The sequence below is a fragment of the Leptosomus discolor genome, chromosome Z (genome assembly GCF_034619465.1).
Source record: "Leptosomus discolor isolate bLepDis1 chromosome Z, bLepDis1.hap2, whole genome shotgun sequence".
Taxonomy (NCBI): Eukaryota; Metazoa; Chordata; class Aves; order Leptosomiformes; family Leptosomidae; genus Leptosomus; species Leptosomus discolor.
The window spans coordinates 64,113,723-64,141,638 of NC_141419.1; the positions used below are offsets into that span (position 1 = coordinate 64,113,723).

The window sequence follows — 27,916 nt, forward strand, 5'->3', positions numbered from 1 at the left end:
TTTTTACACATATTCATGCACTACTACTCAAACGTGGCTCTGTGGGTGGGACCAGGAGATGTCCTTCTGCTAAGCCTAGGAGTGCCCTAGAAAAGAGGAAAGAACAATTAATCAAAGCAAAATTATTCCAGCCAGCTGAACAAGAACACAGCACTCACAAGCACTCTGTTCAATCCCTTGCCTTAAATTGCATAGATTAATCTTTTTTTTTTTTTTCCCCTCCATTTTAGGAATAACAGTGTTAGCTATCATGACAGCCTAACTGAGAGTACATATTTAGACAGTGAAACATTTAGCAGCAGTTTATCAGGACAGCGAGACAGGGCTCAGAGAGCAGGTGGATAGTTGCCAGAACACCTAGGTCAGCTGTAACTCCAAAACCAGCTGTGTTTTGGTGACCAGGTCAATAATTAGCATTACAATGAAGCAACAGCTGGGGCTGCTGCACACTAGCCAGACTCAGTAACCCTGCTAATGAGCTATCTGTACCTCCAAATAAAAGGGAGGAGGAGGACGTATCTCTTAGCCAGGGTTCAGCCTTCTGCAGTCAACCTGTATTTAAAAAAATGTAGGTTCCACTTACCAGGTATAAAAATTATCCTGTGAATAACCTCGAAATTTCATGTGCTGTACCGCTGTACAGCTGCCAGGGGGTTAATTTTTTGTTTATGTTTTACTATTATGTGCAGGAGCAGCAAGTTAAAACATAAAGGGTAGGAGGTTGTGTACTAACCGGTGACTGGGTTTTGGAAAAGTTGACATGGGCATAAAGGAGAACTGCTATGTCTTTATGTCCAGCTTCCAGGGCTATTGAAAGTGCTGTGCTGCCATCCTGAGAGAAGAAGGAAGAAATAAGACAATTAGTGCTAGCGTGCTCTTAAAAGCCCCATCAGCCCAACAGAGAAGGGAAGTTATGAAGTGAAGGCCCTACTGCTCAGACAGACAGTTGGGTTAATTTAGAGTCTTGTTTAATTTCTTTTATTATAATTAAGTGACAATAAGCCTTGCACTGCTGTTTTATGAGGCAGTCCAATTGTCAGAGGTCTCATAATTTCTCTCAACGAGGAGTCTCGATTATTGCCAAGGAAGAATGAGCATGCCATTATCAGCATAACGTTACACATGGTGCTGTGTAAGACCAGTGATTTCATAAGACTGGGCTGCCTGAGAGAAACTACAATGTCAGTAAGGAGTGGAAGAGAAGATGAAGGAGGGATAAATGCTGATCAAGTATCATGATAATTGCAGTGTTAAAACGATAATTGTTGTGTTATAGCTCCCATTAAGACTAAGAGCAGTTGCATTCAGAATTCCAAATACTCCTTGATGAAGTCTAACTACAAACAAATGGACCTTCCTGGTCAAACACTATCACCTCAGTTTCTCCTAAGATACTGCTTTCAGACACCATAGCTGCTGAGGCTGCTAGAAGCAGAGTGCTTTTGCTGACAGGGTAATTTATTGACCTGCTGTTTTCCTTTTAGACCGTGTTGGTTCAGGAAGTAGATGTGGGACAACCTGTGATGTGAACTTCTCAGCTGTCAGAGGGGTACACTTGTCAGAAGCTGCCACATTCCCAACTCTGCCTTCCTTGGTTCCTTCCCTTTCTGAACCAATTTCACATGGCTACACCCTCCTGCTCTCTGATGGTGTTTAAATTACACAAGGCAGGCAGCTACAACCTCATCACAAATCTCACAGTGGCTTGCTGGTCCACTGCCTGGCCTTTGGCTCTTGTGCACAGAAGCTTACACAATAATGCCGGTATTTGAAATGTCCTCTCATAGGGATCGCTTCTTATGCTGGCTCTGAATGGAGCACGTTTTCCAGCCACTGCTGTAGCACTGGTATTAGAGAGGTTGGCATGTGTTTAAGGAAACTGTAAACCCTTTTTCCAGCATGGGACACAATGGTCAGCATCCAAGTGGAAAGCCTTCTTATGAGACTATAGGGAGCGATTATACATAATCTAATTGTCCTGAGCAGACAGGGAGCTAGAAGAGCTGTCCACTGCAGTGCAATATAATGCACTACAAATGCACAACAAGTACTCCACAGTAAACACCAGGAAAAGCCAAGTTCTTAAAGAGAGATGCTGAATCACTGGCAGAGTGGCACACATCAGTAGGATGAAGCTCAGCTTACTACTGATCATGCTGACTGGAAAAGCATTACTGTCACATTCAGAATAGCCAGGGGAATGCTAAAAATCTCATAATGTCACAGCACAGACAAACCCATTATAAAATGAATAAGCAGACTAGCTGTGCTTGGGAAACAGTACCAAACTGCCTACAGGAACAGTTAAGTGTCATGTCCACATAAACACTTTAATTATTGACTTGGTGATCAATAGTGCTAACAGCACCCAAGCTGCAGTAACCTAGATTGCCCCCAAAAGCGTTTGTTACACTGAGGCCACCTCACATTTTCTTCTCAGGCTAGCTGTTACACACTGCTGGCACCATCGGGCAACTGAGCTGGCTTCTGCAGCAGGTGAGTGAATGAACAGAAATGCTGTCTCTGCCTCTCTGCAGCAGCTTCAACAAATAACCACCCACTGCCCTCCCAAATTCCAAACCCAGGCTCTATTTAGATGCTCAGTAGGTAAAGCAATAGGAAGAACAGAAAAGTACCCAAGAAGTGATGTTGCTAACAAGAACACAGAATTGGCAAGGAACTAGCTAAGTCAACATTTTCAAGCTTGAGAAGTCTATGGATCAAATTGTCTGCTGACAGTGTAGGCTGCAATGATCCTTGCAATCAAGAAATATGTAAGTGTCTCACTTGGCACTGACATCACAGCCTGTATCTGTTTATTGTCAGGACAATGTAGGTTCATGACTGAGACCAAACCTGTACTCTCAAAAGTCATGATGCAGATACTGTGTGAACATCCTGTGAAGAGAACTGTAGGGCTCGTGTTTGCCATGGGCACAGAAAAGCCATTAAGTCACCAGATAAGATCCTAACTGAAAACTGGAAGAATCCTGGGAAAGGGGGAAGGAATGTGAGACAGGAAGATATTTTACCATGAGCTAGCAAATGTTTCTTCTGTTCTGGCCACTGCACACCTACAGCTAACCATAAAAATTGCTAATGGATAGGTCTGTTAGAAAAGCAAAGATACTAGCCAAATAATCACAGCACTTGCTACCACCAAGCAGAGGATTCGTGCATTTGGTACTTTGGTGCTGTGAGTCAGAGATTCACTTAAGTAGATTTCAGCGGCTCTTCACTGCATCAAAAATACTGAATTGGAAAAACATTCCAGAGTGGAGAAACTATCTGATGAAGCACTATCTGGAAAGACAACTCACATTGTCCTCCAGGGTGCCATTACACCCAGGCTGAGCCAGCAGAAGTTTGACAATCTCTACATGTCCGTGTTCACTAGCACACATCAGAGCTGTAGAGCCCTCGTCGTCCTGGATATTGACGTCTGCACCACAGGCCAGTAAAGCTTTAACCATGTCTATCCGTCCATGACTCACAGCTAGCATCAGTGCGGTCTGACCAGCCTGCATGGGAAGAAGAGGAAAACCCAAATAACTACACAGACAATCAGTGACAAAGTATGCACACTTATTTTTTCTGGCACTGTGCTTCTTCTGGGAGAAAAAAAAAAAAAAAAAAAAAAAAGATTGTTATTTCATACAGCACTTCCAAGGCTCTGCTTGCCATTATTTAAATACCTTTTATGCATAATACATCCCACATTCACATAGCTATTTATTAAATTAATGGAAGATACCGGATCTACTTCCAGACATCTGGAGTTCCTTGGAAGGAGCTAAATGGTGCAGAATTTGTAAATGCCTCCCAAAATTCAGTAATGGTTCTTTCATATAATATTCAATCTTAATTTTTACAAGAGATCCAGACGTGAGGCTCGACTGTTCTTCTCCAGGTCCTTTTTGTATACAGCGATCAAAAGCATACACACAAACATCAAAGACTGCAGAGGGTGAAAGTGAACGAGTGCAAAAGCTGAACCAACGGAGCAGGGATGAGAGCGTGGAAAAGATAAAAGGACACAGGAGTGCGAACAGTGTCTCGTGAACTGTTTGACTGACCTGGCTGGCTTTAGCATTCACGTCGCCACAGCTGAACAGTTCCTCCACTATCCTCATGTCCTTCTCTGCTTCCACAGCTGCAAGCGCAGCAAGCATGATGGGGGTATAGCCAGCCTTGTTCTGATGATTTACGTTACAGACATCTGCAGAGGGATGAGATAATTTCTTTGGACAGCAGGAACCCAAAAAAGCATCAATTGTGCTAATGAACTGAATAAACTGTTAGTAGAGCAGCCTATAAAAAGAAAATGCAGCAATTGCTCTCATAATGGAAGCAATTCAAGGGAAAGTGGAGAAAAAAAAAATAAACAGGGGTGCTTTTGAGCCTATCAAAGAAAAGGGTTCTCTTCTACTATGTGTACAACACAAGGGACAGCACAAAGCCAATTTATGTGTCATTTAGGGTTTTCTTTGGGTGTTTTATTTCTTTTGTAAAAGCAAGAGGTCTGAAATTTGACATGACCATTGAGGTAATGGGTTCAAACCCCAGGAATACCATCAGGACAGTGTTTAAGCTCCTCTCCTGAGGGGATCCACAACTGCAAAAAAAAAAAAAAAAAAAAAAGGCCCAGCAACACATCAACAGAAAAGCTGTTTCTCAGCATGAACATTTTCCTGTAATTGGTGTTATTTTAAAGATCTGCAAGTGTACTTTGAGGTTTTGGAGCTGCAGAAAAAAACTTTCAATTAAAGACTGCTTCCAGCTATACAGAGTATTTGACTGTGAACAAATACAGTCAAATCCTCTGACTAGTGCCACCAACTGACAAAAGTTCTCCTCTTCACAGAATCACAGAATGTCAGGGGTTGGAAGGGACCTCGAAAGATCATCTAGTCCAGATGATACCCCTGCCAGAGCAGGACCACTTAGAGTAGATCACATAAGTTTTCATTCAAGTCTAACCTGCAGCCTGTCTCTGTTCCTAAAGTTCTGTTGAAATCCAGCAGTGCTTATTAGTTTACCAGGCAGCAGAGCTTTCAGCCTGCTCATCACATTGGAAAGCAAGGATTCAGACTTACATAAACAGTGCCTCTAGACTTGGGGTTAATTTGCACCACAGGTATTGTAACAAGCAAAAATGTTTCTGGAAATTCTTCAGATTTATTGCCAAAGGCCCTCCCCCCCCCCCTTTTTTTTTTTTAAAGTGGAAAGAACATTGCAGAAGCAATACAAGTGCAGATGTAAGAAAATGCACGCTTTTTCATGTTCCATAGACATCACCTGTGCTACCTTACAAGCAGTAGCCCAACCTTATTTTGAGAAGTCACTTCTGGAAGCCACAGGACATGACACTGAGTAATGAGTAATTATTTGAAGTGATGCTCTCCTACCCTGACTAGACCACTTCAGCAGATGTTTTCTGAGGTCATGTTTCAACTCCTGCTTGCCCTCTTGGTAACAATGCATGATGATACAGAGGAGTCTCTTGTCTCATCTGCTCTTCCCACCAAACACACAGACACAGAATTCTTGGACCAAGAATCTGCCTGTGATATAACCACACTGCAAATGTAGACATGGTCCAGAGAAAGACTGTTGAAACCTGAAGGAATCTGCCTGTTTGCAAATACTTTCCAAGTGCTCGCACATACAGTTTGCTCCCGCACACCTGGCACTAGTCACAGTTGTTGGATTTTACAGTCAAAATAGTTGTGTTCATAGGAATACACCAGCTGCTGTAAACTACAGGAGTCTTGACTTCCAGCAACAGATGAGCATGCTCATGCTACCCTGAGGTACCCGGCAAAGCGGAAGGGCAGCTTCCTCCCACCCATGCCGCAGAGCTAGCCTGCTGCTTTTCACTGTGCTCCTGACATTCCCTGCATTCCCCTGCCATGACTCACTCTTCCCAACAGGCTGCCTTCAAATAGGACCAGAGATTTCAAAGAGCTCGCTTCCCTGCGAGGAAGTCTCTGCACATGTGACAGATGTGCTGGGTTTTCAAAGCTGAGATTTGCATCATTAATATACCTGTTCATCTGATGCTACCCTTCTGGATTTATAAATATCACTAGGCTTACACCCCAGCCGTGTCCTTGGCCCAGTTAAGCTTCACAACCAACTGTGACAGGTTTTGTAACTAGTTTAGAGAAAGAAACTTCAGTCAGGAAGCAAAACTAGGTTTAAACAGAGCACATCCTGCCTGGGACCAGCTCCAGCGTGCGACACCTTCTGCTGGCTACCTTCTGGCTTAGCGCATGTGGGGAGCAGATGCTCTGGAGTCTCCCCTCTGCCACTACCCTCTCTGCATGTGTGTTGCAAGTGGATTGAGAGAAGGAAGGAACAATAAAAGCAACTAAATGAAGCATCATCATACTGCTAACGGATCAGGAAAGTGTTCCTATATGGCAGAATGCCATATTTGAGCTGCAGATGGCAGAATGCCATATTACTCCAGTTTCTCAGGAGAGCAACATCGACATGGTGGCCAGAAGGGGCTTCTGTACTGCTCTAGTAAGATCAAGCTTGACTAGTTTGTTTTACATGGATGTTTATACCGGAAGGCATCCTCCTCCACCAGCACCCTACCTCTGGCTGAGCAGCAGCTGCGCTGCCTCTAGAGAAAACTGCTGTACGCTGGTGCTGCTGAACGCTGGTGCTGCTGAACTTGGATGACAGTCCAAGAGTTCGGGATCTACTTATCTGTCCCATTACTGGTCAACTCTGTATTTCATTTACTTAGAGTGTTTTTGTAACTTCTTCCAAGAGCCACCACCATGACCTCCAAAGTTAGCACTAGAAACAAAGATTCTAGACTACCCAAGTGAGCACCGTGTAACTGTTAACAGTTAAAACAGCTGCTGGAGGAAGTCTAAACTTGACCTCTTGCTCATCAAGAATTTCACCTGTGAGGATTGCAAAAACCAAAAATAAAACAAATATGCAAACAAGTCAACCTACTTGCATCCAGAAGCAGCTTTACAATTTCAAAGTTAGAATGTGAGACGCTGTAATGCAGAGCTGTGTTTCCATTTCCATCTGCCATATTGATGATATGTCTGAGGACAGCAGGAGAAATCTCTTCAAAAGCAGTTATGTAGTCTCCAACCATTTCAGGGACAGCTGACTTCTGACTTGAGACACGAAACCACTCATGCTGGATGGTATTTAAACAAAACCTCTGCCAAAACAAAGACAAAAAAATTTACATATGGGCAATCTATTTAAAGGATTTTCCATCCCACAAGTCAGAGACGCAGGAGGTCAAGCCTTTTTTAGTCAAATGTGGGAAGAAAGTATTCATCTCACAAACAAGACATACAGACTGAAGCTTCCCCTCTGACTAAACTCCTCTTTAAAACACCAGTTGTTTACCTCCTCTCATTTTACCTCATCTTCAGGAATGGTTCACCTCTGAAGGCACAGAATTTTAGGATGAGATTACTCCCACAATTAACAGGTATCAAACACTGGTGAACAGAAAAAAAATACTTGGAGTAACCATTTCCATGAAACACTTAGTTAACTAAGTTTATAAATCACTGACGAACCCAAGATTAATAGCAGCAGGAATGCACATTTCTTGGGGACTTAAAACAACAGCGTGCTAGGTCAATTAGGCCCAATCCCAAGGCATGAATTATCATATGCACACAGCATAGGAGAACTAGCTGGACAGTTTTGCAGAAGAAGAACTGGGCGTTACAGAAGATCACAAGCTGAACCTAAGTCAACAATGTCTCACTGTAATGAAAAAGACAAATACTGTTTTGGAGTGAACGAACAGATTTATAGTTTGCATGGCATGTAAGGCAGTCCCTTCTCTCTGCCTAGCACTGTGAAGGCAACAGCTGGACTACCTTGTCTGGTCCGATCACGGAATCACACAAAGACTTGGCTGAAACAGTTTCAAACGTGAACAGCGAGAACAATTAGAAGTCAAGGAAATCTGGCCTACAGGACAGACAGGAAAAACTGGAGGCGCCCTGCTGAAAGCGCAGCTGAGGAAAGGAACCCTGTAACATTTTCACAGTGCAAAAAGCTGCTGCAGCGAGAAAAGAAAGAACCTGTTCTTCACCTGAAGGATGGATGGCTGTAATAGTAAGGGATTTTAGCTGCAATGAGAAGATGCAGGCTAGACATTCAGGATGAACTCTCCCATTCGTATGGACTGAGGGTGGAGGGTTAGAAGCCTCTTACGCCAGGTAACTGTCTGTTGGGAACAACATAGGTAGAGCAGATCTATCTGTGAGCCAAGGAGGCTCCTGCAGTCACTGACTGCTCTGACTTTCTGAGACCATTTCTCTAATCTGGAAGGACCACCATGTTCTTTTTCTCTTCTCATAAACGCCCACCTGCAAAGTGGCCAGTAAGTTCAAGGACAATTTTGCAGAGAAGACACTCAGCACGCCTCTCTAGGCTCTGGGGAAAACACAGAGGACCTGTACCAGTAGCTCTAGAGGGGGCCCAGGTCTGGTAAAGGGAGAATATTCTACACAGATCAGTACTACATATGTATCTGTACTACATATACATATATACAGAATATTGTACGTCAGTACTACTATAATAAAAACTTAAAAGGTCCAACCATTTGACTTAAGAGACCATGCGTATTCTGAACATACAGAGTTGAAACACAGAAGCAGTCATAAAGTGACGTAATATAAATATAAAATAAAAACCCCCTTTTTTTATTATTTTGGACACTACTGAGTGCAAAATACCACTAAAGAATTATTTTTACAGTCATAGTATCACACGCGCTATTAAGTAAATACTACACTTTTTATTCAAGCAATCCATCACATCCCAAAAGGAGCAGCCTGCAGCATTTTGTGGTGTAAACAGCAGCTACGAGAGCTGAGCGTGTTGGAAAAGGTTTGGACAATTTATACAGATCCCTAGCTCTACTGAAGTTTACCCTTTTTGGACAAGGCTTCTTTATCAGCAGACAGGAAGAGAACAGCCAATCAGCCTGCAGTTTCCAGCTACAAAGCACCACTTGTGCTGGCAAACACTTTAAGTAAATGGAAGAAACATGTACATTCAAATTACACTTCCAAGGCAGAGACTAGCACCTGGTTATGCCGTTTTTGACACTCTAAACTCCAAGTGGGCTTGAAACATTTGTTGTTTGAATGCCTAAACTACTCCTGAAGGACTGACACGGGATTAAAAACTACTGTTCACAACTGTATTAAACAACCTTTCAAAACATTCCCTGGACCACAAATGTCAGAACCGGACATAACATTATTGTCTGTGTCATACAGACAGTATTATTGTCTTTAAGAAGCTGCAGATGCTCTATGATAGAGGAGACTGGCACTGGATTGTTGCCTTTTACATCACTGCAGAATTGTAACAAATGCAAAATTCGAATTAATATCACTAATCAGTGTTCGTCTGCTTTCAGATTGCTCTCACAAAGCAGCATAAGCAATTCCTGTATGAGGCATATAGGCATTTCCTATATGAAGCAAATAAAACCTTATTTCTTGAGACTTAGTAGTAATAACGAAACCTCCTTACTCCCTGGTGGATTGATAAAAGCTACCAGTGCAGTAAGCAAGCCACAAACAATATGCCTGTGCTTAGAACGAGGCACAGCATCTGCAGTTTCAGAACAGACTCTGAGCTTTTACCACGGGAAGGAACAGGCTCCTCACCCTGTGCAATCTCTTAATGCAAGGCCTGAGAGCTGCCCACAGCAGTGCTAAAGCAATGCTTACAAAACTAACATGGGAACGCATGTGCTGAACTAATGAACTAATGTGCTGAAACTGTGCTTTCATGTTACTATCTTTATGTGAGTGCCTTGGGACAACAGCCCAGCACACGAAGCACAAGTATAGTCTCCAGACAGAAGTCTCCTGATAGAAAAGGCACTTTGCGACTCTTCCAGCAAAGATGAAACCCTCTTCTGCCTAGCCATTGCAATGCTGGTCCTGCAAAACCAGAAGTTATCCCTTCCTGAAGTCTTTCTGTTGCAGCTCAGAGAAAATTTTGCCCTGCATTGCTTACCACATCTTTGTTGGTCAATGCCTTGGGGTCATCAATGTTGTTTCTCAGCAGGTGACAGGCAGAAAGCATCTTTTCACTTAGTTCGTATCTGAGGGAGACAGCAAGTACATAGAACGTTTCATTTTTTCTCTTCATGTTTCAGCATAGAAACATTTACCTTTCGGAAAGTCGTGTAGGAATGAATGTTTCCAGGCAAGCCATCAGCTGCTGCAATGCAGAAGCTGCTCTGGCAGCTCTTCTCTGCAGGGACTCCCCTCCATGGCGAGCAGAGCCGCTGGCGAGGCTGTGGACCTCCACGAGGAGGAAAAGTGTGTTTCCTAGATGTACATGGGAGGAGCAGCGGGAACGGAGAGCAGGCGACGCATCACTTCTGTGCTTTAGACTTGGCAACCCTTCTAGTGGAAATCCTCACCTACTGCTGTATGACTGCAGAGTATGTATTATATACTCTGTGCTTTGATTACTTGATTAGCAAGAGGAAATGCTGATAGTTGTGATGAAAACAGAATTAACTGGTGGAAAAGAGCATAGGTGGTGCCTCCTTGCCAGGTCCCATTCACTGGAACCAGTCTTTCTCACCACATCCACTCTGGAAATTCACTCTTTCTCCAGCAGTCCTTCATGTTTTCACTTCTGCCCTCTTTCCATCACGAATTTAAAAACTTGGGGAATAGCTGAAAATAAGAAGGCCCATGCCTACGTCACGTGGCACACCAGGCTGTGGCCAACCACCTCTGCCTACAACCTGCCACAGAGGATAATGGCAATTTTACAGGAAAATTCTCCCAAAAAGCAGAGAGGCTAACACTTTCATGTGTGTAAGGCGGGCATTCCAGCCCTCCAGAGTTACAAGCCAGCTGCTGGTGCTTCTCAGAGCAATGAAATGCTCCACCATCATATTGGTCCCACACAGCCACACACCCTTGCCTTTTCCCCTTGAAGGGCATTTCCAGGGCAGCCAGCTTGCAAAGAACATGCTCCTCAAGTACACATGGCTATCCAAGCTGTCCTGCTGCTTCTCTTCACAATCACCCATTGCTAGGGTAAATATGAATTAGAGAGCTCCTTTGAGACATTGCCCATCTTTTTATGCCACCTGTAAAATAGCAGGCCATCCTACAGTATTGTATAAACAAAGCTCAGGGCACCTCAAAACTCACAACTCCAAGGCCTATGAAAAGCTCTTAGTTACGAATTTCTGCATCTCTTTTATTTAGCAGTTGATAATTATAGATAAGTTTGATGCTAAGCTGTATCTTCAGCAAAACATGACATACTATTTTTGTCTTAGCTCTGTTATTATTCCACTTACATAATTTTCCAAGCCAGCACACTTGTAAGGATCTAGCAAACCCAGTATTTCGGCGTTGGACAACCTCCTTGGTGCTGTACCCCATCATCTTACCAAGTAGTACCAGCTATGGCTGAGATGCTGTGGAAGGTGCAAATCCAAGATGTGCTCCCAGCAGGCCGCTGACCTGGTGTGCATGGTTCAAGACTCATCTGCTTGCTTACTTATTGCTTTTCAGACCAGGTTGTTAACAGGGCATTGCCTGCTCCCAAATGAGTGCTGTTTGTCACCTCGGAGAGCCTATGCCAAGGGGGTGCCACCTGGGTCTCACTATAAATGGGCCATTTAAAGCCACTGGGGTCAGCTGCTAGAAAAGACACCCTCTGACACCATCTCCCCACTCACACACGGCCATTTTGCTGTGAAACAGCCTCTGGTTACCCACTTGAGAAGGAGGGAAACAAGCAGCAGTCAAGCAGCAATGGTGCTGATGCGTTCTCCACCAGCACAGGCACAGCCCAGCCCGCGGCTTGCCCCACGCAACGAGGTGGCAGTAACCCCCTGAGAGGCACTAGGGAGAGGGTGAGCAGCCTACCTCTCTCTGATTTCCACCTCCTCCGCCTCGCACTCTGCAGGGGGGCTGTCCTTCTCTGCCCCCACAGTGCAGACCTCCAGAGCACAGGGTGCAGCCTGCCCCTCCTCTGCGTGCCGGCCTTGGGGGTATTCATGGCCCTCACACTCCTCCTCTGAATCTGAGGAGGAGCTCTCCTCAGAGCTGGAGTCATCGCTGGATGTTGTCTCATACCTGGGGGGAAAATGCGCAGGGGTGCTTGCTCAGTGCCATGCAGTAAACAGTACCTGCCTGAGCTGATGCAAGTTGAAAAATGTCTTGCAAAGGCTTAGTCCTCCTGTTTCCTACTCAGAGACCTTTTCTACTCGCTGAACTCAGTGTTACTGCCAGCCGACACTGTGATTATTATGTGCACAGTGTGTAATGAAAGAATGACAACTTTTTTAAACAGAATTCTTAACACTCTGTCAGATCTTGCCTTAGCCCCAAAATGAAATTACTTCGTTCAGAGTACATTGTGTTGTTGCCTTACTAAGCTGATATAACCATGGAAACTAACAAATGTATCTAAAGACAACAGCCACAATTTTAACATTTTTTCCTGCGACAATACAGAATATTTTGATACTTTAGGTGAAACATAAGTGATTTTATTATAATGCTGATTCTAATGAATTGTCTTATCTCACCAACCTCAGCAGCTAATGAATTAATGCACTAAGTCTATTCTTCTAATATACAACAGTAATTTATGACTGAAAACGTTCTCCCGCTGTAAGTAATAACACTTTAAGCCTACATGTATGAAAGGAAGTAATTGCTAATATTTAGGCTATACATTGCACAAGGCATTTGTACTAAAGAAAAACTAATCTGAGGAAAGGGCTAGAAAAGCTATGTAAATACAATTTGGTGAGACCATTTTAAAGTCCTTTACAACATTCTGCAAGGGTAAGTAATATTTTAAAAGAAGATAATTTTCCATACAGAAGATAATTTTCTGTATTTGTGTAGCAAAGTTTCTGTATTTATCTAGTACAAAGCCGGAGAAGTTAATTCTTAGGCAATACCATCTCTTGCTGTATTGTTCAATCGCATAATGCTGCACTTGTCAGCTGCCAAAGACACGTAACTTTTCCTTGCTAAAATATTGCCTGAGAAATGTTCCCATGGCTTTTTGAGTTTGTTTCATTTTCCTGTGTTAAATTTGGCACCAATCTAATCTACAGGTATTTAAGACTGATGCCACATACAACTCGCAAGCACAAAAGGTTCACAGAGGATTCAGATGAGCTCAGCTGTTTCATTCTTCCCTCTGACCCTTAAACTCAGCCGATGCACCTCAGCCTGAAGGACAGGCCAAAGCTATGCATATGCTCCTGGGGTCCTCCTTCCCACTATGAAACCACTACAATGACAGATTTTTTGGAGACAGGCCTCTTACCCGCCATTAATGCCGACAAATTGCAGGTTCTTCTTGGTGTTGCTCAAATCCTTCTTCCCGTCCCTTTTCTTCATAATAGACTTGAGCGTATTTTCATTATTAGTACATACTGTTGAAAATGGAGACAAAGCACACACCTATCAGTACAAATCTGTAGCTGGCTTTGACTACAGCAGCTTTAGACAACTTTTCAAAACAAACAGTTTTCAGTTTAATTTGCCAACTGAAGCTGGGCTTTCTAACCTTTTTATACATACAGTCATGGTGTGTGATGCACATTGAAAATACAGAAGAACACTTCCAAAACCAGAAAACTAGTTTAGCCTAACTTTTCCATCTTCCAACATGCTCCTAATCTTTATGATGCCTTAGAAAACTTTAAGAAAAGACAGTTTTTTATTTTCTTTGCTATTTGTGAAAGACTTCTAACATTGAAATGGGTTACTCTGCTCTGTTAAGAAAACCTTAACTCTCGCTGTCAGATGACAGCAGCTCATTGCCAGAACTAACGCATTAGTACAGACAGCACATTTAACAATAACCTGTTCAACACGGTCGAGAGGTTCAATCAAGGCTGGTCTTTTAGATTTTAATATTCACTGAAACATCTTTTAAACCAACTAAGCATGAGACAGGTAAAACATTCAGACAAATTTAAATTTAAAAAAATACATCATTAACCCCTTCTCTCAGTACATTTTTCTTACAAAGACACTCAATGACATTTCACTGATGCACAACAACCTGTTATTTAAAAACTAACCACTAGCTGCAGACACACTGTCTCACACTGTGCTTTCCCCCTAGCCGCATCTTTCACTGCTTTTGCAATTTTGAGAACCCTGGAAACCTCCTTTAACTGTATTTCATATTCAAACTCTATCAGCATGATGAAAGGCAAATGTGAGCCACTTATTACCATAGAGGCCAGAGGCAAGCTGATCATCTGTCAGGTTAATTGGAGTGAGAGTTTTGTCCTGAGAAGAAAAGGACTTCCTTCCCCGAACAGCTTCCACCAGGGGAGTCTTCCTCTCCTCCTGAGCGGGCACAATGTCCTGCTCCAATTTCAGAGTTCGCAAATTTGAAGTTAAGTGAGCACTTGCAAGTTGGCCGTGAGGGATGTACTCCAACGTAGCACCTGCCGGAGGAGACAGTAGGCATCACAGAGGAGTCAGACCAAAACATTTCTGTCAACACTGTGATCAACAGCGGAAAAGAAAGCAAAGTGGAAAAAAAAAAGAGCAACACGTGTGTTTTACAACAGTCTTTTCTGAGGATCCAATTGGAAAAGGGTGTGATCACTTTCAGGAAATACAAAAAAAATAGCTGAGTTTTTCTTTCCATGAAAACACACAATACAAGGAAAAACTATAAAGAGATTTGCTTAAAAAATGGATGAAAGGAATGGTCCTTCCTTTTCCTTCTCTTTTGGCATGTGCAGTGACCCCAGCTCCTGCCACCCTGGCTCAGGGCGGGCTCAATGAGCTGCTCCTCACTGACATGCCTGAAGAGCATGTTCATGGGCTCTGCAGGTTCCTTCTGTAACAGCAGTGCCCTTTCTACCTTACCTGTTTTTAATAAATGGCATTTTTCATGAAAGCAGAAACTTTTCAGGAAACTTTCTTTTTTGCCAGCATTCCACTAATTCTGGAAGTTATACACTTTACCCAGTTATGAGACAACTGCAATAAACTCCTACCCACTGCATTTCTTTCTTCTTTTTTCTTTTTTTTTTTCCTGACAGGATTGTACTGAGCTAGGAGTTGTATTTAAATCAAATTCCCAATGTTTGGATAATACTTTTTTTTTCCTGATTTGCTGGCATTCACTCATTTTTTTCCCTTTGTGTGTTTAAAAGGCAGCGCTAATTACTCACAGACTTTTACAGATTCCCCTGGAGTTCCTCCAGCTGTGCTATTAGGACTGCTCTACAAAGCCACACAAATGCTTTTGTTTGTGGAACATATTGGGGTTTTACATACACATTCTTCCTTAAGTCATCTTGCTAACATTTCAAGGAAAAAAAAAGGTAATGTTTAACTGACTTTAAATGCTATCACTTCCTTTCAAAGCTTGCTTCAATCACTTGTGCCTCCATAGTTTTTTTTCCTTTGTATTTATCAAGAATTAAGCCCCTGCCTCCTCATTCAGATAAGTGGCACTGCGCAGGATGCTGGCATCTTTATGGCTCTTGCTAGACTGCTTTTTCCATACTTGTTCACCTCAGTTCCTCTTTTTCCTGTAACAAGACATAATGAAGCTGATTTTTCCAAACGTCACTTCCCAGCAGCTTCCTCCTCTTTGCTGCCGTTCCCACTCAAGACTCCGAGTTCCCAACCGAGTCTCACCCCACATGCATTTCCAAGGCACCTTCTCCAGAAACGAGACCTATCACCCACTTCCACCATTGCTTATAGCTTCTCCAAGCTACAGGGGGAAGCTGCCTGCTGCGAAAGGTACATACATGGCAGGGTGTCGACAGACACGTCAGTACAGGTATAGCCAAAAAGCTTCTGCCCTCTCAGGGAAGCCGGAGGTGAAGGCGGCAGCCACCCCAGTACCCCCTATGCAGGAGTAACCCCTCTAGAGATGTAGCTGCACACTTGGGATGAAACGGGCACCTGTAGAAATCAAGACAGAAGTCCTGCTCTGGCTCCCCCACCTCTCCTTGCTTCACACCAGTGACTGACTTCATTTGGGTCTCTTCCCGGCAGCGCCATCCCTCATCTGCCAGCTGAGGAAAAGAGCGCTGCCAAGGCGATGGAGTGCTAAGCCAAAGCCAATGATTTTTAAACTCCCTTAGCTGAAAAACAAGGAAACCGCCTCTCTCTCCGCTTGGTTGGAGCGGTGACAGCTACAATTAAAAAGTACCAAACGGAGTAACCACTTCCAACTGCAGCTGGTGGTGGCTGCCTCGGCTGATCTTACCAGGTCACCACTTCTGCTACAGCCTCGCCACCGAGGACATGGGGAAGGAGAGAAGGAAACCTGCTCTGAAGCAGCCAAGATATGCAAAGCCTCCAAAGCTGCCAGGTTTACTGCCAGCTGAAGTCTCTCCACCCTCTGACAGGCGTCATGGTCCTGCTCCAAAGGCAGCTGTAACAACCACAGCGCATCCCGAGCACACAGGTGGGCTTGTGCGTGCTGGAGCTGAGGGTAGCCGGCAGAGCTCTGGCACGGCAGAGCCAGGGTCCTGCCTGACATGAACAGACAGCACCTTGCTCAGGTGTCTCCCTTCTGTCCTGGGACACTGCTGGAGGCGGGGGAGCTGCAGGGTAGGACAGAGAGAAAGGAGAAGGGCAGTAGAAGACTTTTCTCCTCCACCTCACATCCCCTCTCCTAGCTAAACCTGCCACGGATGCAACAAGATCTCAGCAGGTTCCCTCTTCTTGTTCATCCTGCAGCGGCTGAGAAGCACTACACTGAGTTCAGGATCTGGGGCATGCTGTCCATGCCTTCAAATGAAGACAAAAAGGTGTCCTGCTCAGCCTCCAGCACCTGACAAGAGAGGATGCCATCAAGGCTTAAGGACAAGCACACAACAAGTAAGTGTGCATTAGACAAGCTGGCCAGTACACTCATTCTCCCAACACAGCTGTTAGAAGTCTACACTTCCTGCGTCTACAGCACCCAAGTTTCAATGAAAGACAGCTTTGAGCCCACCACAGCATTAATGCTGCAAGCTGTTAATCAGCGTTTAACATCAGCTCTCAGGCTTTCCCCTTTAGAAGAAAGCCAACATAAAGATGCTTGGAAAGCAGGAACCTAGTGCAAATCACTTGGAAAAATCGATGAAGGAAGCAGCTGCGCTACCCAACACTATTCATAATCAACTGCTGCCCAAACCAAACTGAGCCAAGTTCCCTCTTCCTCCAATGAGGCTGCAAAGTTGCTGTCAGGGCTGAAGGCGCTGCACGCTTCTCAAGTGTGGAAATGAAACCCTGGCCGAAGATCACCATCAGTCTACACAGACCTTAAAATAGACTCTTTGCCTCACCTCACACAGATCTCAAATACACTGGCACAGAACCATTCTCAGTGACACTGGGTCACAGTGCATAACACTGACAGTAAATCGGCCAACAGGTTCAACACTTCGCCAACCACTGCCTCCAGACAGAGCTGCTCGGGTAGACTTGCCCTGCTGATTTTTGTTAGTTTACTGTTGCCAGCAAATGATGCAAACTTGACAGAAGTTTCTAAGTATTGGTATAGCATAGCTAACTACAGCATGGAGCTGCCAGGAATTTCTAAATTTATTTTGCAATATAGCAGGGATCTTGGAAAAGTTCACAAGTAATTTACAAGCAGAAGTATGATAAGACAAAACAAGATACTATTAAAAAAATACAGACTTCAATTGTTCATAAACCTTTATGAAGAAAGCTACTCATCAATTTCAGAGGGAAACAAGTGACTGAAGCATCTTCAGTGCTGCAGCCATTTGAGGGAATGAGAGCACCTGTTTTTCTTTTTTACAAGGAAAAAATCCTCTCCTAAATCACTTGTGCTTCTTTTGAAAATCTCACCAATTTAAACCAGGGTGACAGCAAAACTACTATACATCAGCAGCAGATTATCCATGCCATTTCTGGCACCTCCAAAATCCATTTATTGTTATTGAGATGCTACTTCCCCTCCCAACTGCAGACCTTCCCTCCCATTTATGAAAGCATGAGTAGTCATGTAGTAAGCTGGTTCAGGGAACTCACTGAGTGAGTTTTAAGCAGTATTTTTTCCCCTGAATTTGTGCTGAACTCATGATAACAGAAGTCTGGCCTTTTGAATTCCATTTAGCCTGATGGAAACAAACCAAAGTATTATTACAAAAATAATTTAACTTGACAATATTGTTATACCACTGGAAATGAAGAGGAGTGCAAATAAGGTCAGGGGAATTAAATACCATCAGGATGGGAACCTAGCTCTGACTGGAACATCACAAGCTTCTAGCTAAAAAAAGGGCACGAGCTTGCTGCCTATGTGGTAGTTGCATAGAGACTTTATTTTTAACCTGTTGATCAGTGCAGCATTTATTTGCACAATATATTTGTAACAGCAAATGATACAACTTATGCACTCCCTACTAAAGACTGCACATAGATGTTGTCTGAAGCACATACAGCAAGGAAATACTTCTCTTTCACACTGCATGATTTCTTCACAGTAGCAATAAGGTACCTATGAAATTACTGCAACCGAAGAACACAAAGTCTTCTCCAGTGGTCTTAAATCTTACTGAGTTGCTTTATGTTTTATCCTTAAAAAGTTACTTTTTCATATAAATAATTTTTAATCCACTTTCCATTTGGTCTACGAATCAGAATTATTGAAGAAAAAACCCCATTCTACTAAGGTAAATAAGGCAATGATGAGCAAATACACTACGTTTAAACATTTACAACGATTGATATTAACCCATCCACCTGATCAAAGTGTTACCTCCAGAAGGCTAAGCACAGTTTCATTTTAAAAGGTACTTTTGAGCCATTCCAGGTTAAAAGTCAGTGAACTTAAAATTTCAGAACAAAAAATTGCCACACGTGAACTTTTTACGTGATGAACTGACAGAAGCCAGATTCACTTGGGGCCCCGGCATAGGTCAATGTTGCATCTACCATTCAGCTCCATGGAAAATGCTCCTTCTAACAGGACAGCTCCTTTAATAGGACTGCAAGAACGATCTCAATTTCATTTTCAATCTCACTTTAACCATTTCCTTTGTGTTGAGAAGCTGCTTTCCATCCCCAAACTAGCTTGTGAAGGCAGTTTGCTGAAACTGGAAGTCAAAACCAATTTCTTTAACTGAACAAGACTGAACACAAAAAATTACACGTCTATGAAACACTCTCCTTTCCAAGACAACTGTGTGTGAAGCTTGGTGAAAGCCATCCTTAATTTCCCTGATGAGTGGTGGATCAAATCATTTCATGATGCTGGGCACAGCAGGAAGGTCATCCCAGAGCCTTTCTTTCTTTCTCATTTATGAGGAGCTGATCTTCTCAGCTGATGCTTTATTGTTGCTGAAATACGACAACACTTCCTTGGAAAAAAATTCTCTTTCCATTAAATATTCATAGATGTGCCTGTTACCATGGAAGTTGAACTCTGAACAAAGCTCAGTGCCTGAACATCATGTCCCGATGCCACAGCATGGGGAGGGAACTGGAGTTTGACCAAAATTGCCCTAAAACCAGGCTAGCAGGCTGGAGCTTGCTCTAAGCAGCAATAGATTTGAAAGAAAAAATTATTTATGCTGCGGCAAATTACACTCTTTATTAACTGAGGCAGAAATTATGAGCTAGACCAGCTTTCGGATTCAAACACTCCATGTAGTGCTGCCACAGAATGAAAACAGTAAATATTCTAATGGTAATAGTAATAAGCTTGTGTTAATACACGACTAGGGAAGGTACATCAAACCTCTTTAAAGAGGTTTATGCAGTTTCACTTCAATAATGTCTTCATAGGTCAATCACTGACCAGGTCTCTGCTTGCCTTCTGATATAACCAGATAGGTATTTAAAAGAGAAAAAAAAAAACCACTAAACACATCAGTTCCTAATATAGAGGTCGCTACCATTTTCAAGCAACATAGGCATTTGAGCTTTATATGTTGTCACAACTAGCAGGTCAATAGACACCACCTGTCATATGAAAAATGCAGAGGAAGCACTGTATTCTTTGAGATGCCACATGTGAATAAACAGTACTCATCTGGCACACAGACGGGACCATCTGCATGACTGTTTTGCATCACGCACTACCTTCCAGGGAATATGAAAAATGCTTCACGTATGTCAGTCACCCTCTCCCCAGCAGAGAGACGGATGGATCCTGTTTGTTGCACAAACAAGTGCATCTGTACAGAGACTTAACCTGGTGATTAAGGCATGCATCTGTGGCAGAGTTGAAGCTGATGGCTTCATTCACTTGCCTAGATGTAGACAACCAGTGTGATTCGTAGCAGCCCATAGCTTTGCAGCATCCACCAACACGCCTGCGCCTTGAGCACCACTGGCTCCTGAGCCAGAGGCAAACCTCAAGTCTTCAACTGCACTAGCGTGGCCCATGCTGCCAGGAGGGGGGCTACCAACCCATCAAGCCACACAGTCTTTGAGAGAAAAGGCTACAAACTTTGTCAAACACAGGAGCTATAAAGAGAAAACAGCTTTGTCCAATTCCCTGCTGGTTTTGCATTATGAATGATGACACAGAGAGAGACAACCATGGCCACAATGCCTCATTAGTCCTACACACCAGCTTTGGAGAACCAGGGGCTTCTCACACCATCATCATTCCTTTGGTCTTTCCATTGTCCCTCAGCCTGCCTCCCCAGCTCTGTGTGAAAGTTAACAGTTGAAAACCTAGAAAGATCTTTCCACCAGATGGCACATCATGTTTTCCCCCGAGACTTTCTAACACCACTTGCTTCCCACTTCTTTCCACTCCCTCAAGTCTTAATTCAAGAAGTTGCCTCCTTCCTCATGATGGTTAGTGTAATGCATCCACTGGGGTGCTCCATCAGGATTGCTCCAAAAAGTGACCGTAAAACTGATGACACTCCAAAGATCACTGATGTAAATGATTCTATGATATAATTTTTCAGGTCAAATATGCTCAGGTAATTTTTCAGGGCAACAGTGGAGCAGATGTTTTTAAATATTACTCTTGCAAACTCCTTGCCTGTGAAATACATTAATCTACGAGACCCGTGAAAAGTCCGTGTAACTAAAACCCCTACAAGTGACATCAGGCCTCTAGCTGGTATTTTGCAAAACACATCACACGCACACTCAAATGTAACTTTCTGACACTTCTCAAAAATTCTGTGACAATAACCAGAGAACCTGAATGTGACTGCCTCTCTTAGTCCTCCTATAGGCTGTCTGATCTAAGGATCAGTTAGCATCTAGATCTGCCACCCACATCCATTCAATCTAGCTGAATGCAGACAGGGTGCCAATGCTGGCTAACATGACTTTGCGGAGTGGAAATCAGCTTGTCTGGCCAGCAGGTTTGATTTCCCTGACGTCACTAGGGCTTCTGATAGACACTGCATATGTAAATAGGAGTTGCTTAGTTACGGAAGCGAAGGTGTTTATTTTGCAACAAGCAATATACTAATTAATAATGGAGCCAGTTCAGAAATCATCTCAGAGGTTCGCTTGGCTTGCATCTAAGGACGCCAGCTGCGGAGCCAGCCCACGTCCCGCTCGGCAGGCTCTGGTGCTCATGTCTGCATCCCCATCGGCTGCCACGGTTCTGTCAGGGGCTATGAGATGGCAGACACCCCAGCAGCACACCCCATCTCCCCAGAGCTAGCAGAAAAACCTGTAAAGCTGAGAATTTGACTGATGTGATATCTCAGGTATCAGACGTGGTATGGACCACTAATGCTTTAAGAAGACAAACTACTACCCAAATCACATGCCTCAAAGCTAGCTCAGGTATTTTTGCCCTAAAAGGACCTGGACTCTAAGAAGTGCTTCCTAAGGATGGTCTTTGAATAAAGTATTAAAGATGACACTACTGTTGCTAATCTGAAACCAGGCACTTCTGACTCTATTTTCAGCCTGTTTTTCTAAGAAGCCAAGGCTTACGAGGTCATTCTTCTTTCAATAACTTAAATCAAATTACTCACTTCAAAGGCTGGACTAGATGATTCTTGTGGTCCCTTCCAACCTGGTATTCTATGATTCATTTTACCCAAACCGAACTAGACTCTGTGCTCTGAAGGACTTTTGTATTTATACAAACTTTAGAGAAATCAGGCCAAGATGCCAGCTCTGCAGAAAGGGGTGTTTGGTTGAGTTCACACACAAGACACATGAAAATCTACATCCAAGAAACCTAAATGTGAGGAAAGACTTAGTAAGAGCTCACAAGCTATCATGAGATCTGATGTACAGGAAAAAAAAAAAAAAAAAAAAGTGTTATCAGTTCCCGTGCTTACAGAATGATTTAAGTTAGTGCTTCATTCAGCAAAAAATCCTACAGAAAAATGTCTGTAAAACCACAGGAACAGGCAGCAGGACCAACAGATAAATGTAGTAAAGACAGTATTTTTGAAATTAATAGAAAGAGAAGGGGAAACATTTCAGGCTTATGACCTCCTTCCCACTCCAATTCTCCATGGGTCTAAACTGTTATAGCCCAAAGCTTGATTTATGCACACAATCCTGGCATGTAGTTCTCACCAGGGATTAAAAATAAAGAGATTTTACACTCAGCATCCACAGCTAAAGATAATGGCATTACAAGTTAAAATTATTCCAGAATAATTTTATCAAGAATGTGAAATCTGAACTCAAGTAGGAACATCTTTAGTAAAATATGATCCATTGCTCCACCTGTGTCTAAATATTTTCAAGTCTCTAGACTACACATTTGATACTGTGCAGTAAAAGCAGTGAAAGGAATTGAGGATTTACAGCTAGTAAAAATTCTGATTCGCTGTTTTTAAGGACACTTCTGGTGTCTGCTACATATTCTTCTTATTATAGTATCATTACTTGCAAAAAGCCCAAAATATAAAGCGCATACCAGAAAGATAATATTGCTGCATATATAGTATCCTACTGTATATATGCAGACAGGCTATCATACTTTTTTTTACTACTACATGAATGTTGCTTATTGCTTTAATATGGGAAGTCAAAATTTTTACTTCAGCTTATTCAATGGATGGTTCCATTTAGTGCATGAACATTGAAAAGAATCAGATTTACCAAGCTGCCTTTTTAACAAAAATTGGTAGATTTTAAGGCAGTAAATAAGCTGCAAGGGCGTATACAGCAGTACATTAACCAATGATATTATGCTGACATTGAATGGTATTTACTCAGGATTTTTTTTTTTTTCAAATGTAGCACCCACGACGCTGATTAATTCACATAAGTTTTTCCCATTTCCTCAACCACTTGTTTCAGTCACTGTATGGCAGGACCAAGAACTAAGAGTCGCTGCTGGCATTACACGTCGGTTTTCAGTAAGCCAGCATTTATAAATTTAATAGTAATGCAGCTGGATTCACCAATAAGGTATTAGAAAAAAATAGCTAAATTTTGAACTACATTATCAGACACCCAAAAATAATAATTAAAAAAAGTAAGCAATTTTACCCCAGGGAATAAAGAAATCCCTCAAATTAATTGTATAGATTTTAAAGTCAATAAATAAAATGCGGGGAGTATTTAAATCTAAATTCTTGCCTTTCCTGAGTGTCACCAAAACCTCCAGCAGTAATTACAGCTTATGCCTTTCAAACATGAGGTTGTAATTAGGGATTAGGACAAACAGTTATTGGAACAGAGAAGACACAAGATGTGGTTTCTGTGAAGCGCTCTGGAGTTGCCTATTATAAAGCAATCAGTCCCGCCGGAATGGGGAAAGCACCCCACAGCTCTCTGGCAGAGCAGCACACGGAACAAAGGCAAACACTACAAAATCCAGGGAACCGTATCTGGAAACAAGTCAGTTTGATAGCGACACTGAATGTGACACTATAGTTTTTAAAAATTTTATGCCAAGTTTAAAGGAAAGACAAAATTCCAAAGGCACATGCATTAACCTCGAATACTCTTACAGTTATAAAATGGAGTCAATACCTTGCCCAGCAGTCAAGCCCTGCATACTTTTAGATACCTCTCTTACATGGTCATCACCAGGCCCTTCAGTCTGCTGGACTGGCAGACATAAAATCACCTCTGTTTTTTCAGTTACCAGTGGTGGGCTGCAGAGAATACCCAACAGGCACATTCAGCAACAGCATTATGTTCTGCATTTCATCGGGGAGGAAGACACACTTGCTTCCAGACTAAGTGCGAGACTAGCGGGTGACTGACCGGCAGCTCTGGCAAGAAGTAGACCACACGTATGCCTGGATGCTGGGCTTACCTGACGTGGCATTTCTCTCCATGCTCTGCTTCTGAAGGTCCAGGCTCTGCAGCTCCTCTGTGCTTGCGTATTTCATGACGGAGTTGATGGAGGTGAGGGTGCTGATAAGCTGTGAATTGAGAGATCCAATCTGGGAGTGGGGCTCCCCAAAGGCTTCTGCCAATTCACTGTAATTTTCAGCTAGCAGCATCTGCTGTTCCTGCAGCAGCTTCTGCACACGCTCGATGTAGTGATCCAAGCCTGTCCTCAGCTCAGGTGGAGGCAGAGGGCTTTCCAACAGACCACTCACTGGCTCACATACAGACTCTCCACCGACACCAATGCTCCTGGTGCCAGCTGGCACAACTGGCAACGGAGGGGGTCCGCAGGCAATGCTCCTCATTTTAAGACCAACCAAGTAGTTCTCATGAACGTTTATCTGCCCAACACCACTGTCTTTGGTTTTTATTGCAGAGGGCTTTTCAAAGCCAAGGTGGCTAGAAAGCAAGGTGCCCACTCCAACCGAACGAGTTTTAGCAGATGGGTGTATGTCCTTCACCCGGCCATCTCCTACTGCCACAGTCCGCATCTCCGTGCTCTCCGTGCTGGTCTGTTTATCGCAGCAGCTCAGAGCAGTGTTCGTCCCGCAGTCCACCAGGGAGGCCATCTCCGTGCCAGTGCACTGGCTCACCATCTCCAAAGTGGTGCTAGTTTGCTGGCTAGCCATAGAAGGCACTGCCATCACTGTTGCCTCTGCCCTGGGCACAGCCTCTGTGGCTGTTTCACGGGACACACACTCCTTAGGGACACAAACCATCACATCCACTGAGCAATCCCCACAGCCCACAGACCTCACCGCTCCGACCAGCTGTGCTGTCTGGTGGGGGCTTGGCATGCCTGCTGGTTCCTCCGTGTTGACACCTGTCTCACAGACGCTTGTCTCTGCACCCACCGCCTTATCATGCAGCTCCACGGACCGCCCCGTGCCCTGTTCTCGCACGTCTGCCCGCTCCCTCACCAGCCACCGGCTCATCATCAGCTCAGGGCCCACAGCCGTGCTCTGCACAGCAGGTCTGCAGGAGGTGCTGACACTGCTCATCTGCAGATGGTTTCCCACTGACGAATCGGCGACCTCCACGTGATCTCCCACCATTTGGTCTCTCGTTTGTACAATGGCCTCCACCATCCTGCTGATGACACAGGGCTGAGCCATCATGGCTTTATCCATCTTTTTCCTAGACCCAGCTGCCTGCAGCTCCTGTTTTAATTTGGTCATTTCCCTGTCATGGGTCGTTTCCTTTAACTGAACCTCTAGTCTGTAAATCTTCTCCTTAAGGGCTTCGATGGTCTGCTGCTGAAGCTCTATCTCTTTCTCGACCTCTGTAGACAAGCCAAGCATGGCTTCTGTCACGCCAACCCCAGACTCTCTCATTTCTTTCTCTGTCCCCACAGCTACTTCTTTGTGATGCCTCGCAGATCTGTTGTATACAACCACATTGTTCATGTTCTCATCAGCACCTACAGCAACAGATCGAGCTTCTTTTGTCAGGCTTTCTCTGTTCACCCGAAGGTTTGCTGGACTTTCATAGTTGCTATCCTGGATTTTTTTCTCCAGGGCTTGCATCTCAGCAGTCAGCTGCCTGAACTCCTCTATCCTTTGAGAGCTCTGCTCCATGCTCTCCCCATCTTCCTCACAATCTATATACAGTTCTCCACCCCTTCTCACCTGAGACATGTGTTCCCACTGCTCTGCATTCCCTGCACTGTAGGATCGCTTTCTGAAACCGTATGCGTCATTTTGAGTTGCTTTCCTCTGGTTTTTAAGTTCGGCCATCATGTGCCTCTTCTCTTCCTGTAACACTGAAATTTTGACCTGCAGCACAGGAATGGTCTTGACTTGCTCCTCGAGCTCCTTGAGACGCTTGAGGGCAACTGCCATTTGCTCCCTGATGTGCTGCAGATGCACTGGGCTTACGTTGGTGACTGGTGTGGATATTCCTGAGCTCATGGGGCTGTGACGAATGGAACTGCCCAAGGAGGAGCTGAAGCAGGCGCCATAGTCACTGTTCCCCTGATACCCATTCTGCAGCTGCTGAGACATGTGACTGTACCCGCTGGATCCCACGAAAGAAGGGAGGGAGCTCGTGGAGCCCATCCCTCCAAAGCTGGAAAGCCGGGGCCTGCGGACATCTCCAGGCGTGACCTGCATCATCCTCTCCTGTTCAAGTCGCCTCCGTGTTTCCATGAGGGTTTTTGTTACATGGAGGTTGTGCCGAGGAGGCTGGGGGGAGGGAGGAGGAAGCTGCTTACTCTCGGGAACGGTTAAGTAGGAAGGAGATGCTTCAAAGGAAACAGAGGGTCTCACAGCAATGGATGAGGTTACTTGACTCCTCACTGCCAAACAAGACTGCTTGTTTTCATCACTGTTTGATGAAGAGAGAGAGTCCGTGGAGGTCCAGCCACTGAACTGGCCACCAGAGTTCTTGGTACCTGCCGAGGCTGGTACAGCTTTCCTCTTCTTTTGGATGTTTAATTTCTTAATGGTATTCCCCTTTTGTATATCATCCACGTACTTTAGAAAATCCAAGTCTAGCTGGTAGCCGTAAGGTGTTTCCACAGAATAGGGGTCTTTCCGTTCTTTTTCATCTTCTCCATTTATAATAACTTCCTCTTTTTCTGGAAAAGAAGGAACAAAATTAGCATTGGAAAAGTAACTATGTCTCAATAAACTACGCACTGAAACACAAGTGCAGAAAGACGGTGCTCATAGCACGCCGGAGGCAGAAACTGCTGCTGCAGCTCAGCGAGCAGACCAGCTTTCCGCTGACTGACCCTCAACACTAAATCCTGATTAACTTTTTAAAAGTTAATCAGTAGGTTTTCAAAGGCTGAGAAGTGCATACCCACATAAATGTGTACACATGCATACACACAGATAACGTCTGTTAACAAAGCAGCACTGAAGTGGCATGGCTAGTAGCTCAAAGCTGTCCTTCCCCGGATCCCTCCAGACTTCCCGTGTCACACCCAGCTTTTACACACACACTATCCTGCCAAGCAAAGACCACAGGATTGCAACGTACCGCACGAATCATCCGGAGACCAACTTCTCTAGAGGGTGCGTTCGAGCAGGTGACGGGAACTCCGACCCCGCTCCTTATGCAACCGATGCCATTAGACTTTACACAGATCTGCTGCTGTTTTGTGGCTTTGGGAACTGCTGCCAACAGAGCAGCAATACCAGTTCACTCTCACCTCAGCTCATGTTACTTCCACCAGTGGCTCTACCGCTTTCATTTTAAACCGCACGAAGCCCCCAGCACCAAGACAGGCAGCCGGAACCCTGTCCAGCAGGGTCCCAAATCCCACTGCTGAAGGGAACTGTCGCCTCGCACAGAGGAAAACCCGTCTGCCCTCCAGACACAGGACTTGCTTCTCCCCAAAACAGTCTAAATAAAACTTCACCAGATCCGCTGGGCTTCCTTGGACTGAGTATTTATATGCAGCGTAGCTATACGACCTGCTCCTCTCGTCCCACTTGAGGGGAAAAAAAAAAGGGAAAAACAACTGTCGCGAGTTAGGAGCTGGAGGAATAATAAAAGCCAGCTTTCCGGTTACCTGAATTAGCCACACGCCTCTGCCCCCACACTGCACATTCTCCAGCCACGTATGGCTGCCCCAGCTTCAT

General features: G+C 44.1%; 1 protein-coding gene across 2 annotated transcripts; it reads right to left on the reverse strand.

The window, feature by feature from the left end:
* Nucleotides 1-23: 23 nt before the first annotated feature.
* KANK1 (KN motif and ankyrin repeat domains 1) lies at nt 24-27,916 on the reverse strand. Of its 2 annotated transcripts, none has more exons than XM_009961668.2 (11): nt 27,847-27,916; nt 24,250-26,904; nt 14,270-14,488; nt 13,351-13,459; nt 11,931-12,140; nt 10,045-10,132; nt 6,979-7,198; nt 4,077-4,219; nt 3,321-3,521; nt 734-832; nt 24-86 (listed from the first exon to the last, which is right to left on the reverse strand). In XM_009961668.2, exons 1-11 carry the CDS (start codon nt 27,914-27,916, stop codon nt 24-26), a joined length of 4,077 nt encoding a protein of 1,358 aa, XP_009959970.2. The 2 variants fall into 2 exon arrangements, with proteins under 2 accessions (XP_009959970.2, XP_086335538.1); XM_086479412.1 differs by having other exon boundaries at nt 6,967-7,198.

Coding starts and splice junctions, on each gene's coding strand:
- KANK1 (XM_086479412.1), bottom strand. CDS start 27,916: ATGAAGCTGGGGCAGCCATACGTGGCTGGAGAATGTGCAGTGTGGGGG. Junction 12,141..13,350: donor TTTGTCGGCATTAATGGCGG/GTAAGAGGCCTG, acceptor TTTTCCCCCCAG/GTATGAGACAACATCCAGCG. Junction 833..3,320: donor ATGGCACCCTGGAGGACAAT/GTGAGTTGTCTT, acceptor TTCTTCTCTCAG/GATGGCAGCACAGCACTTTC.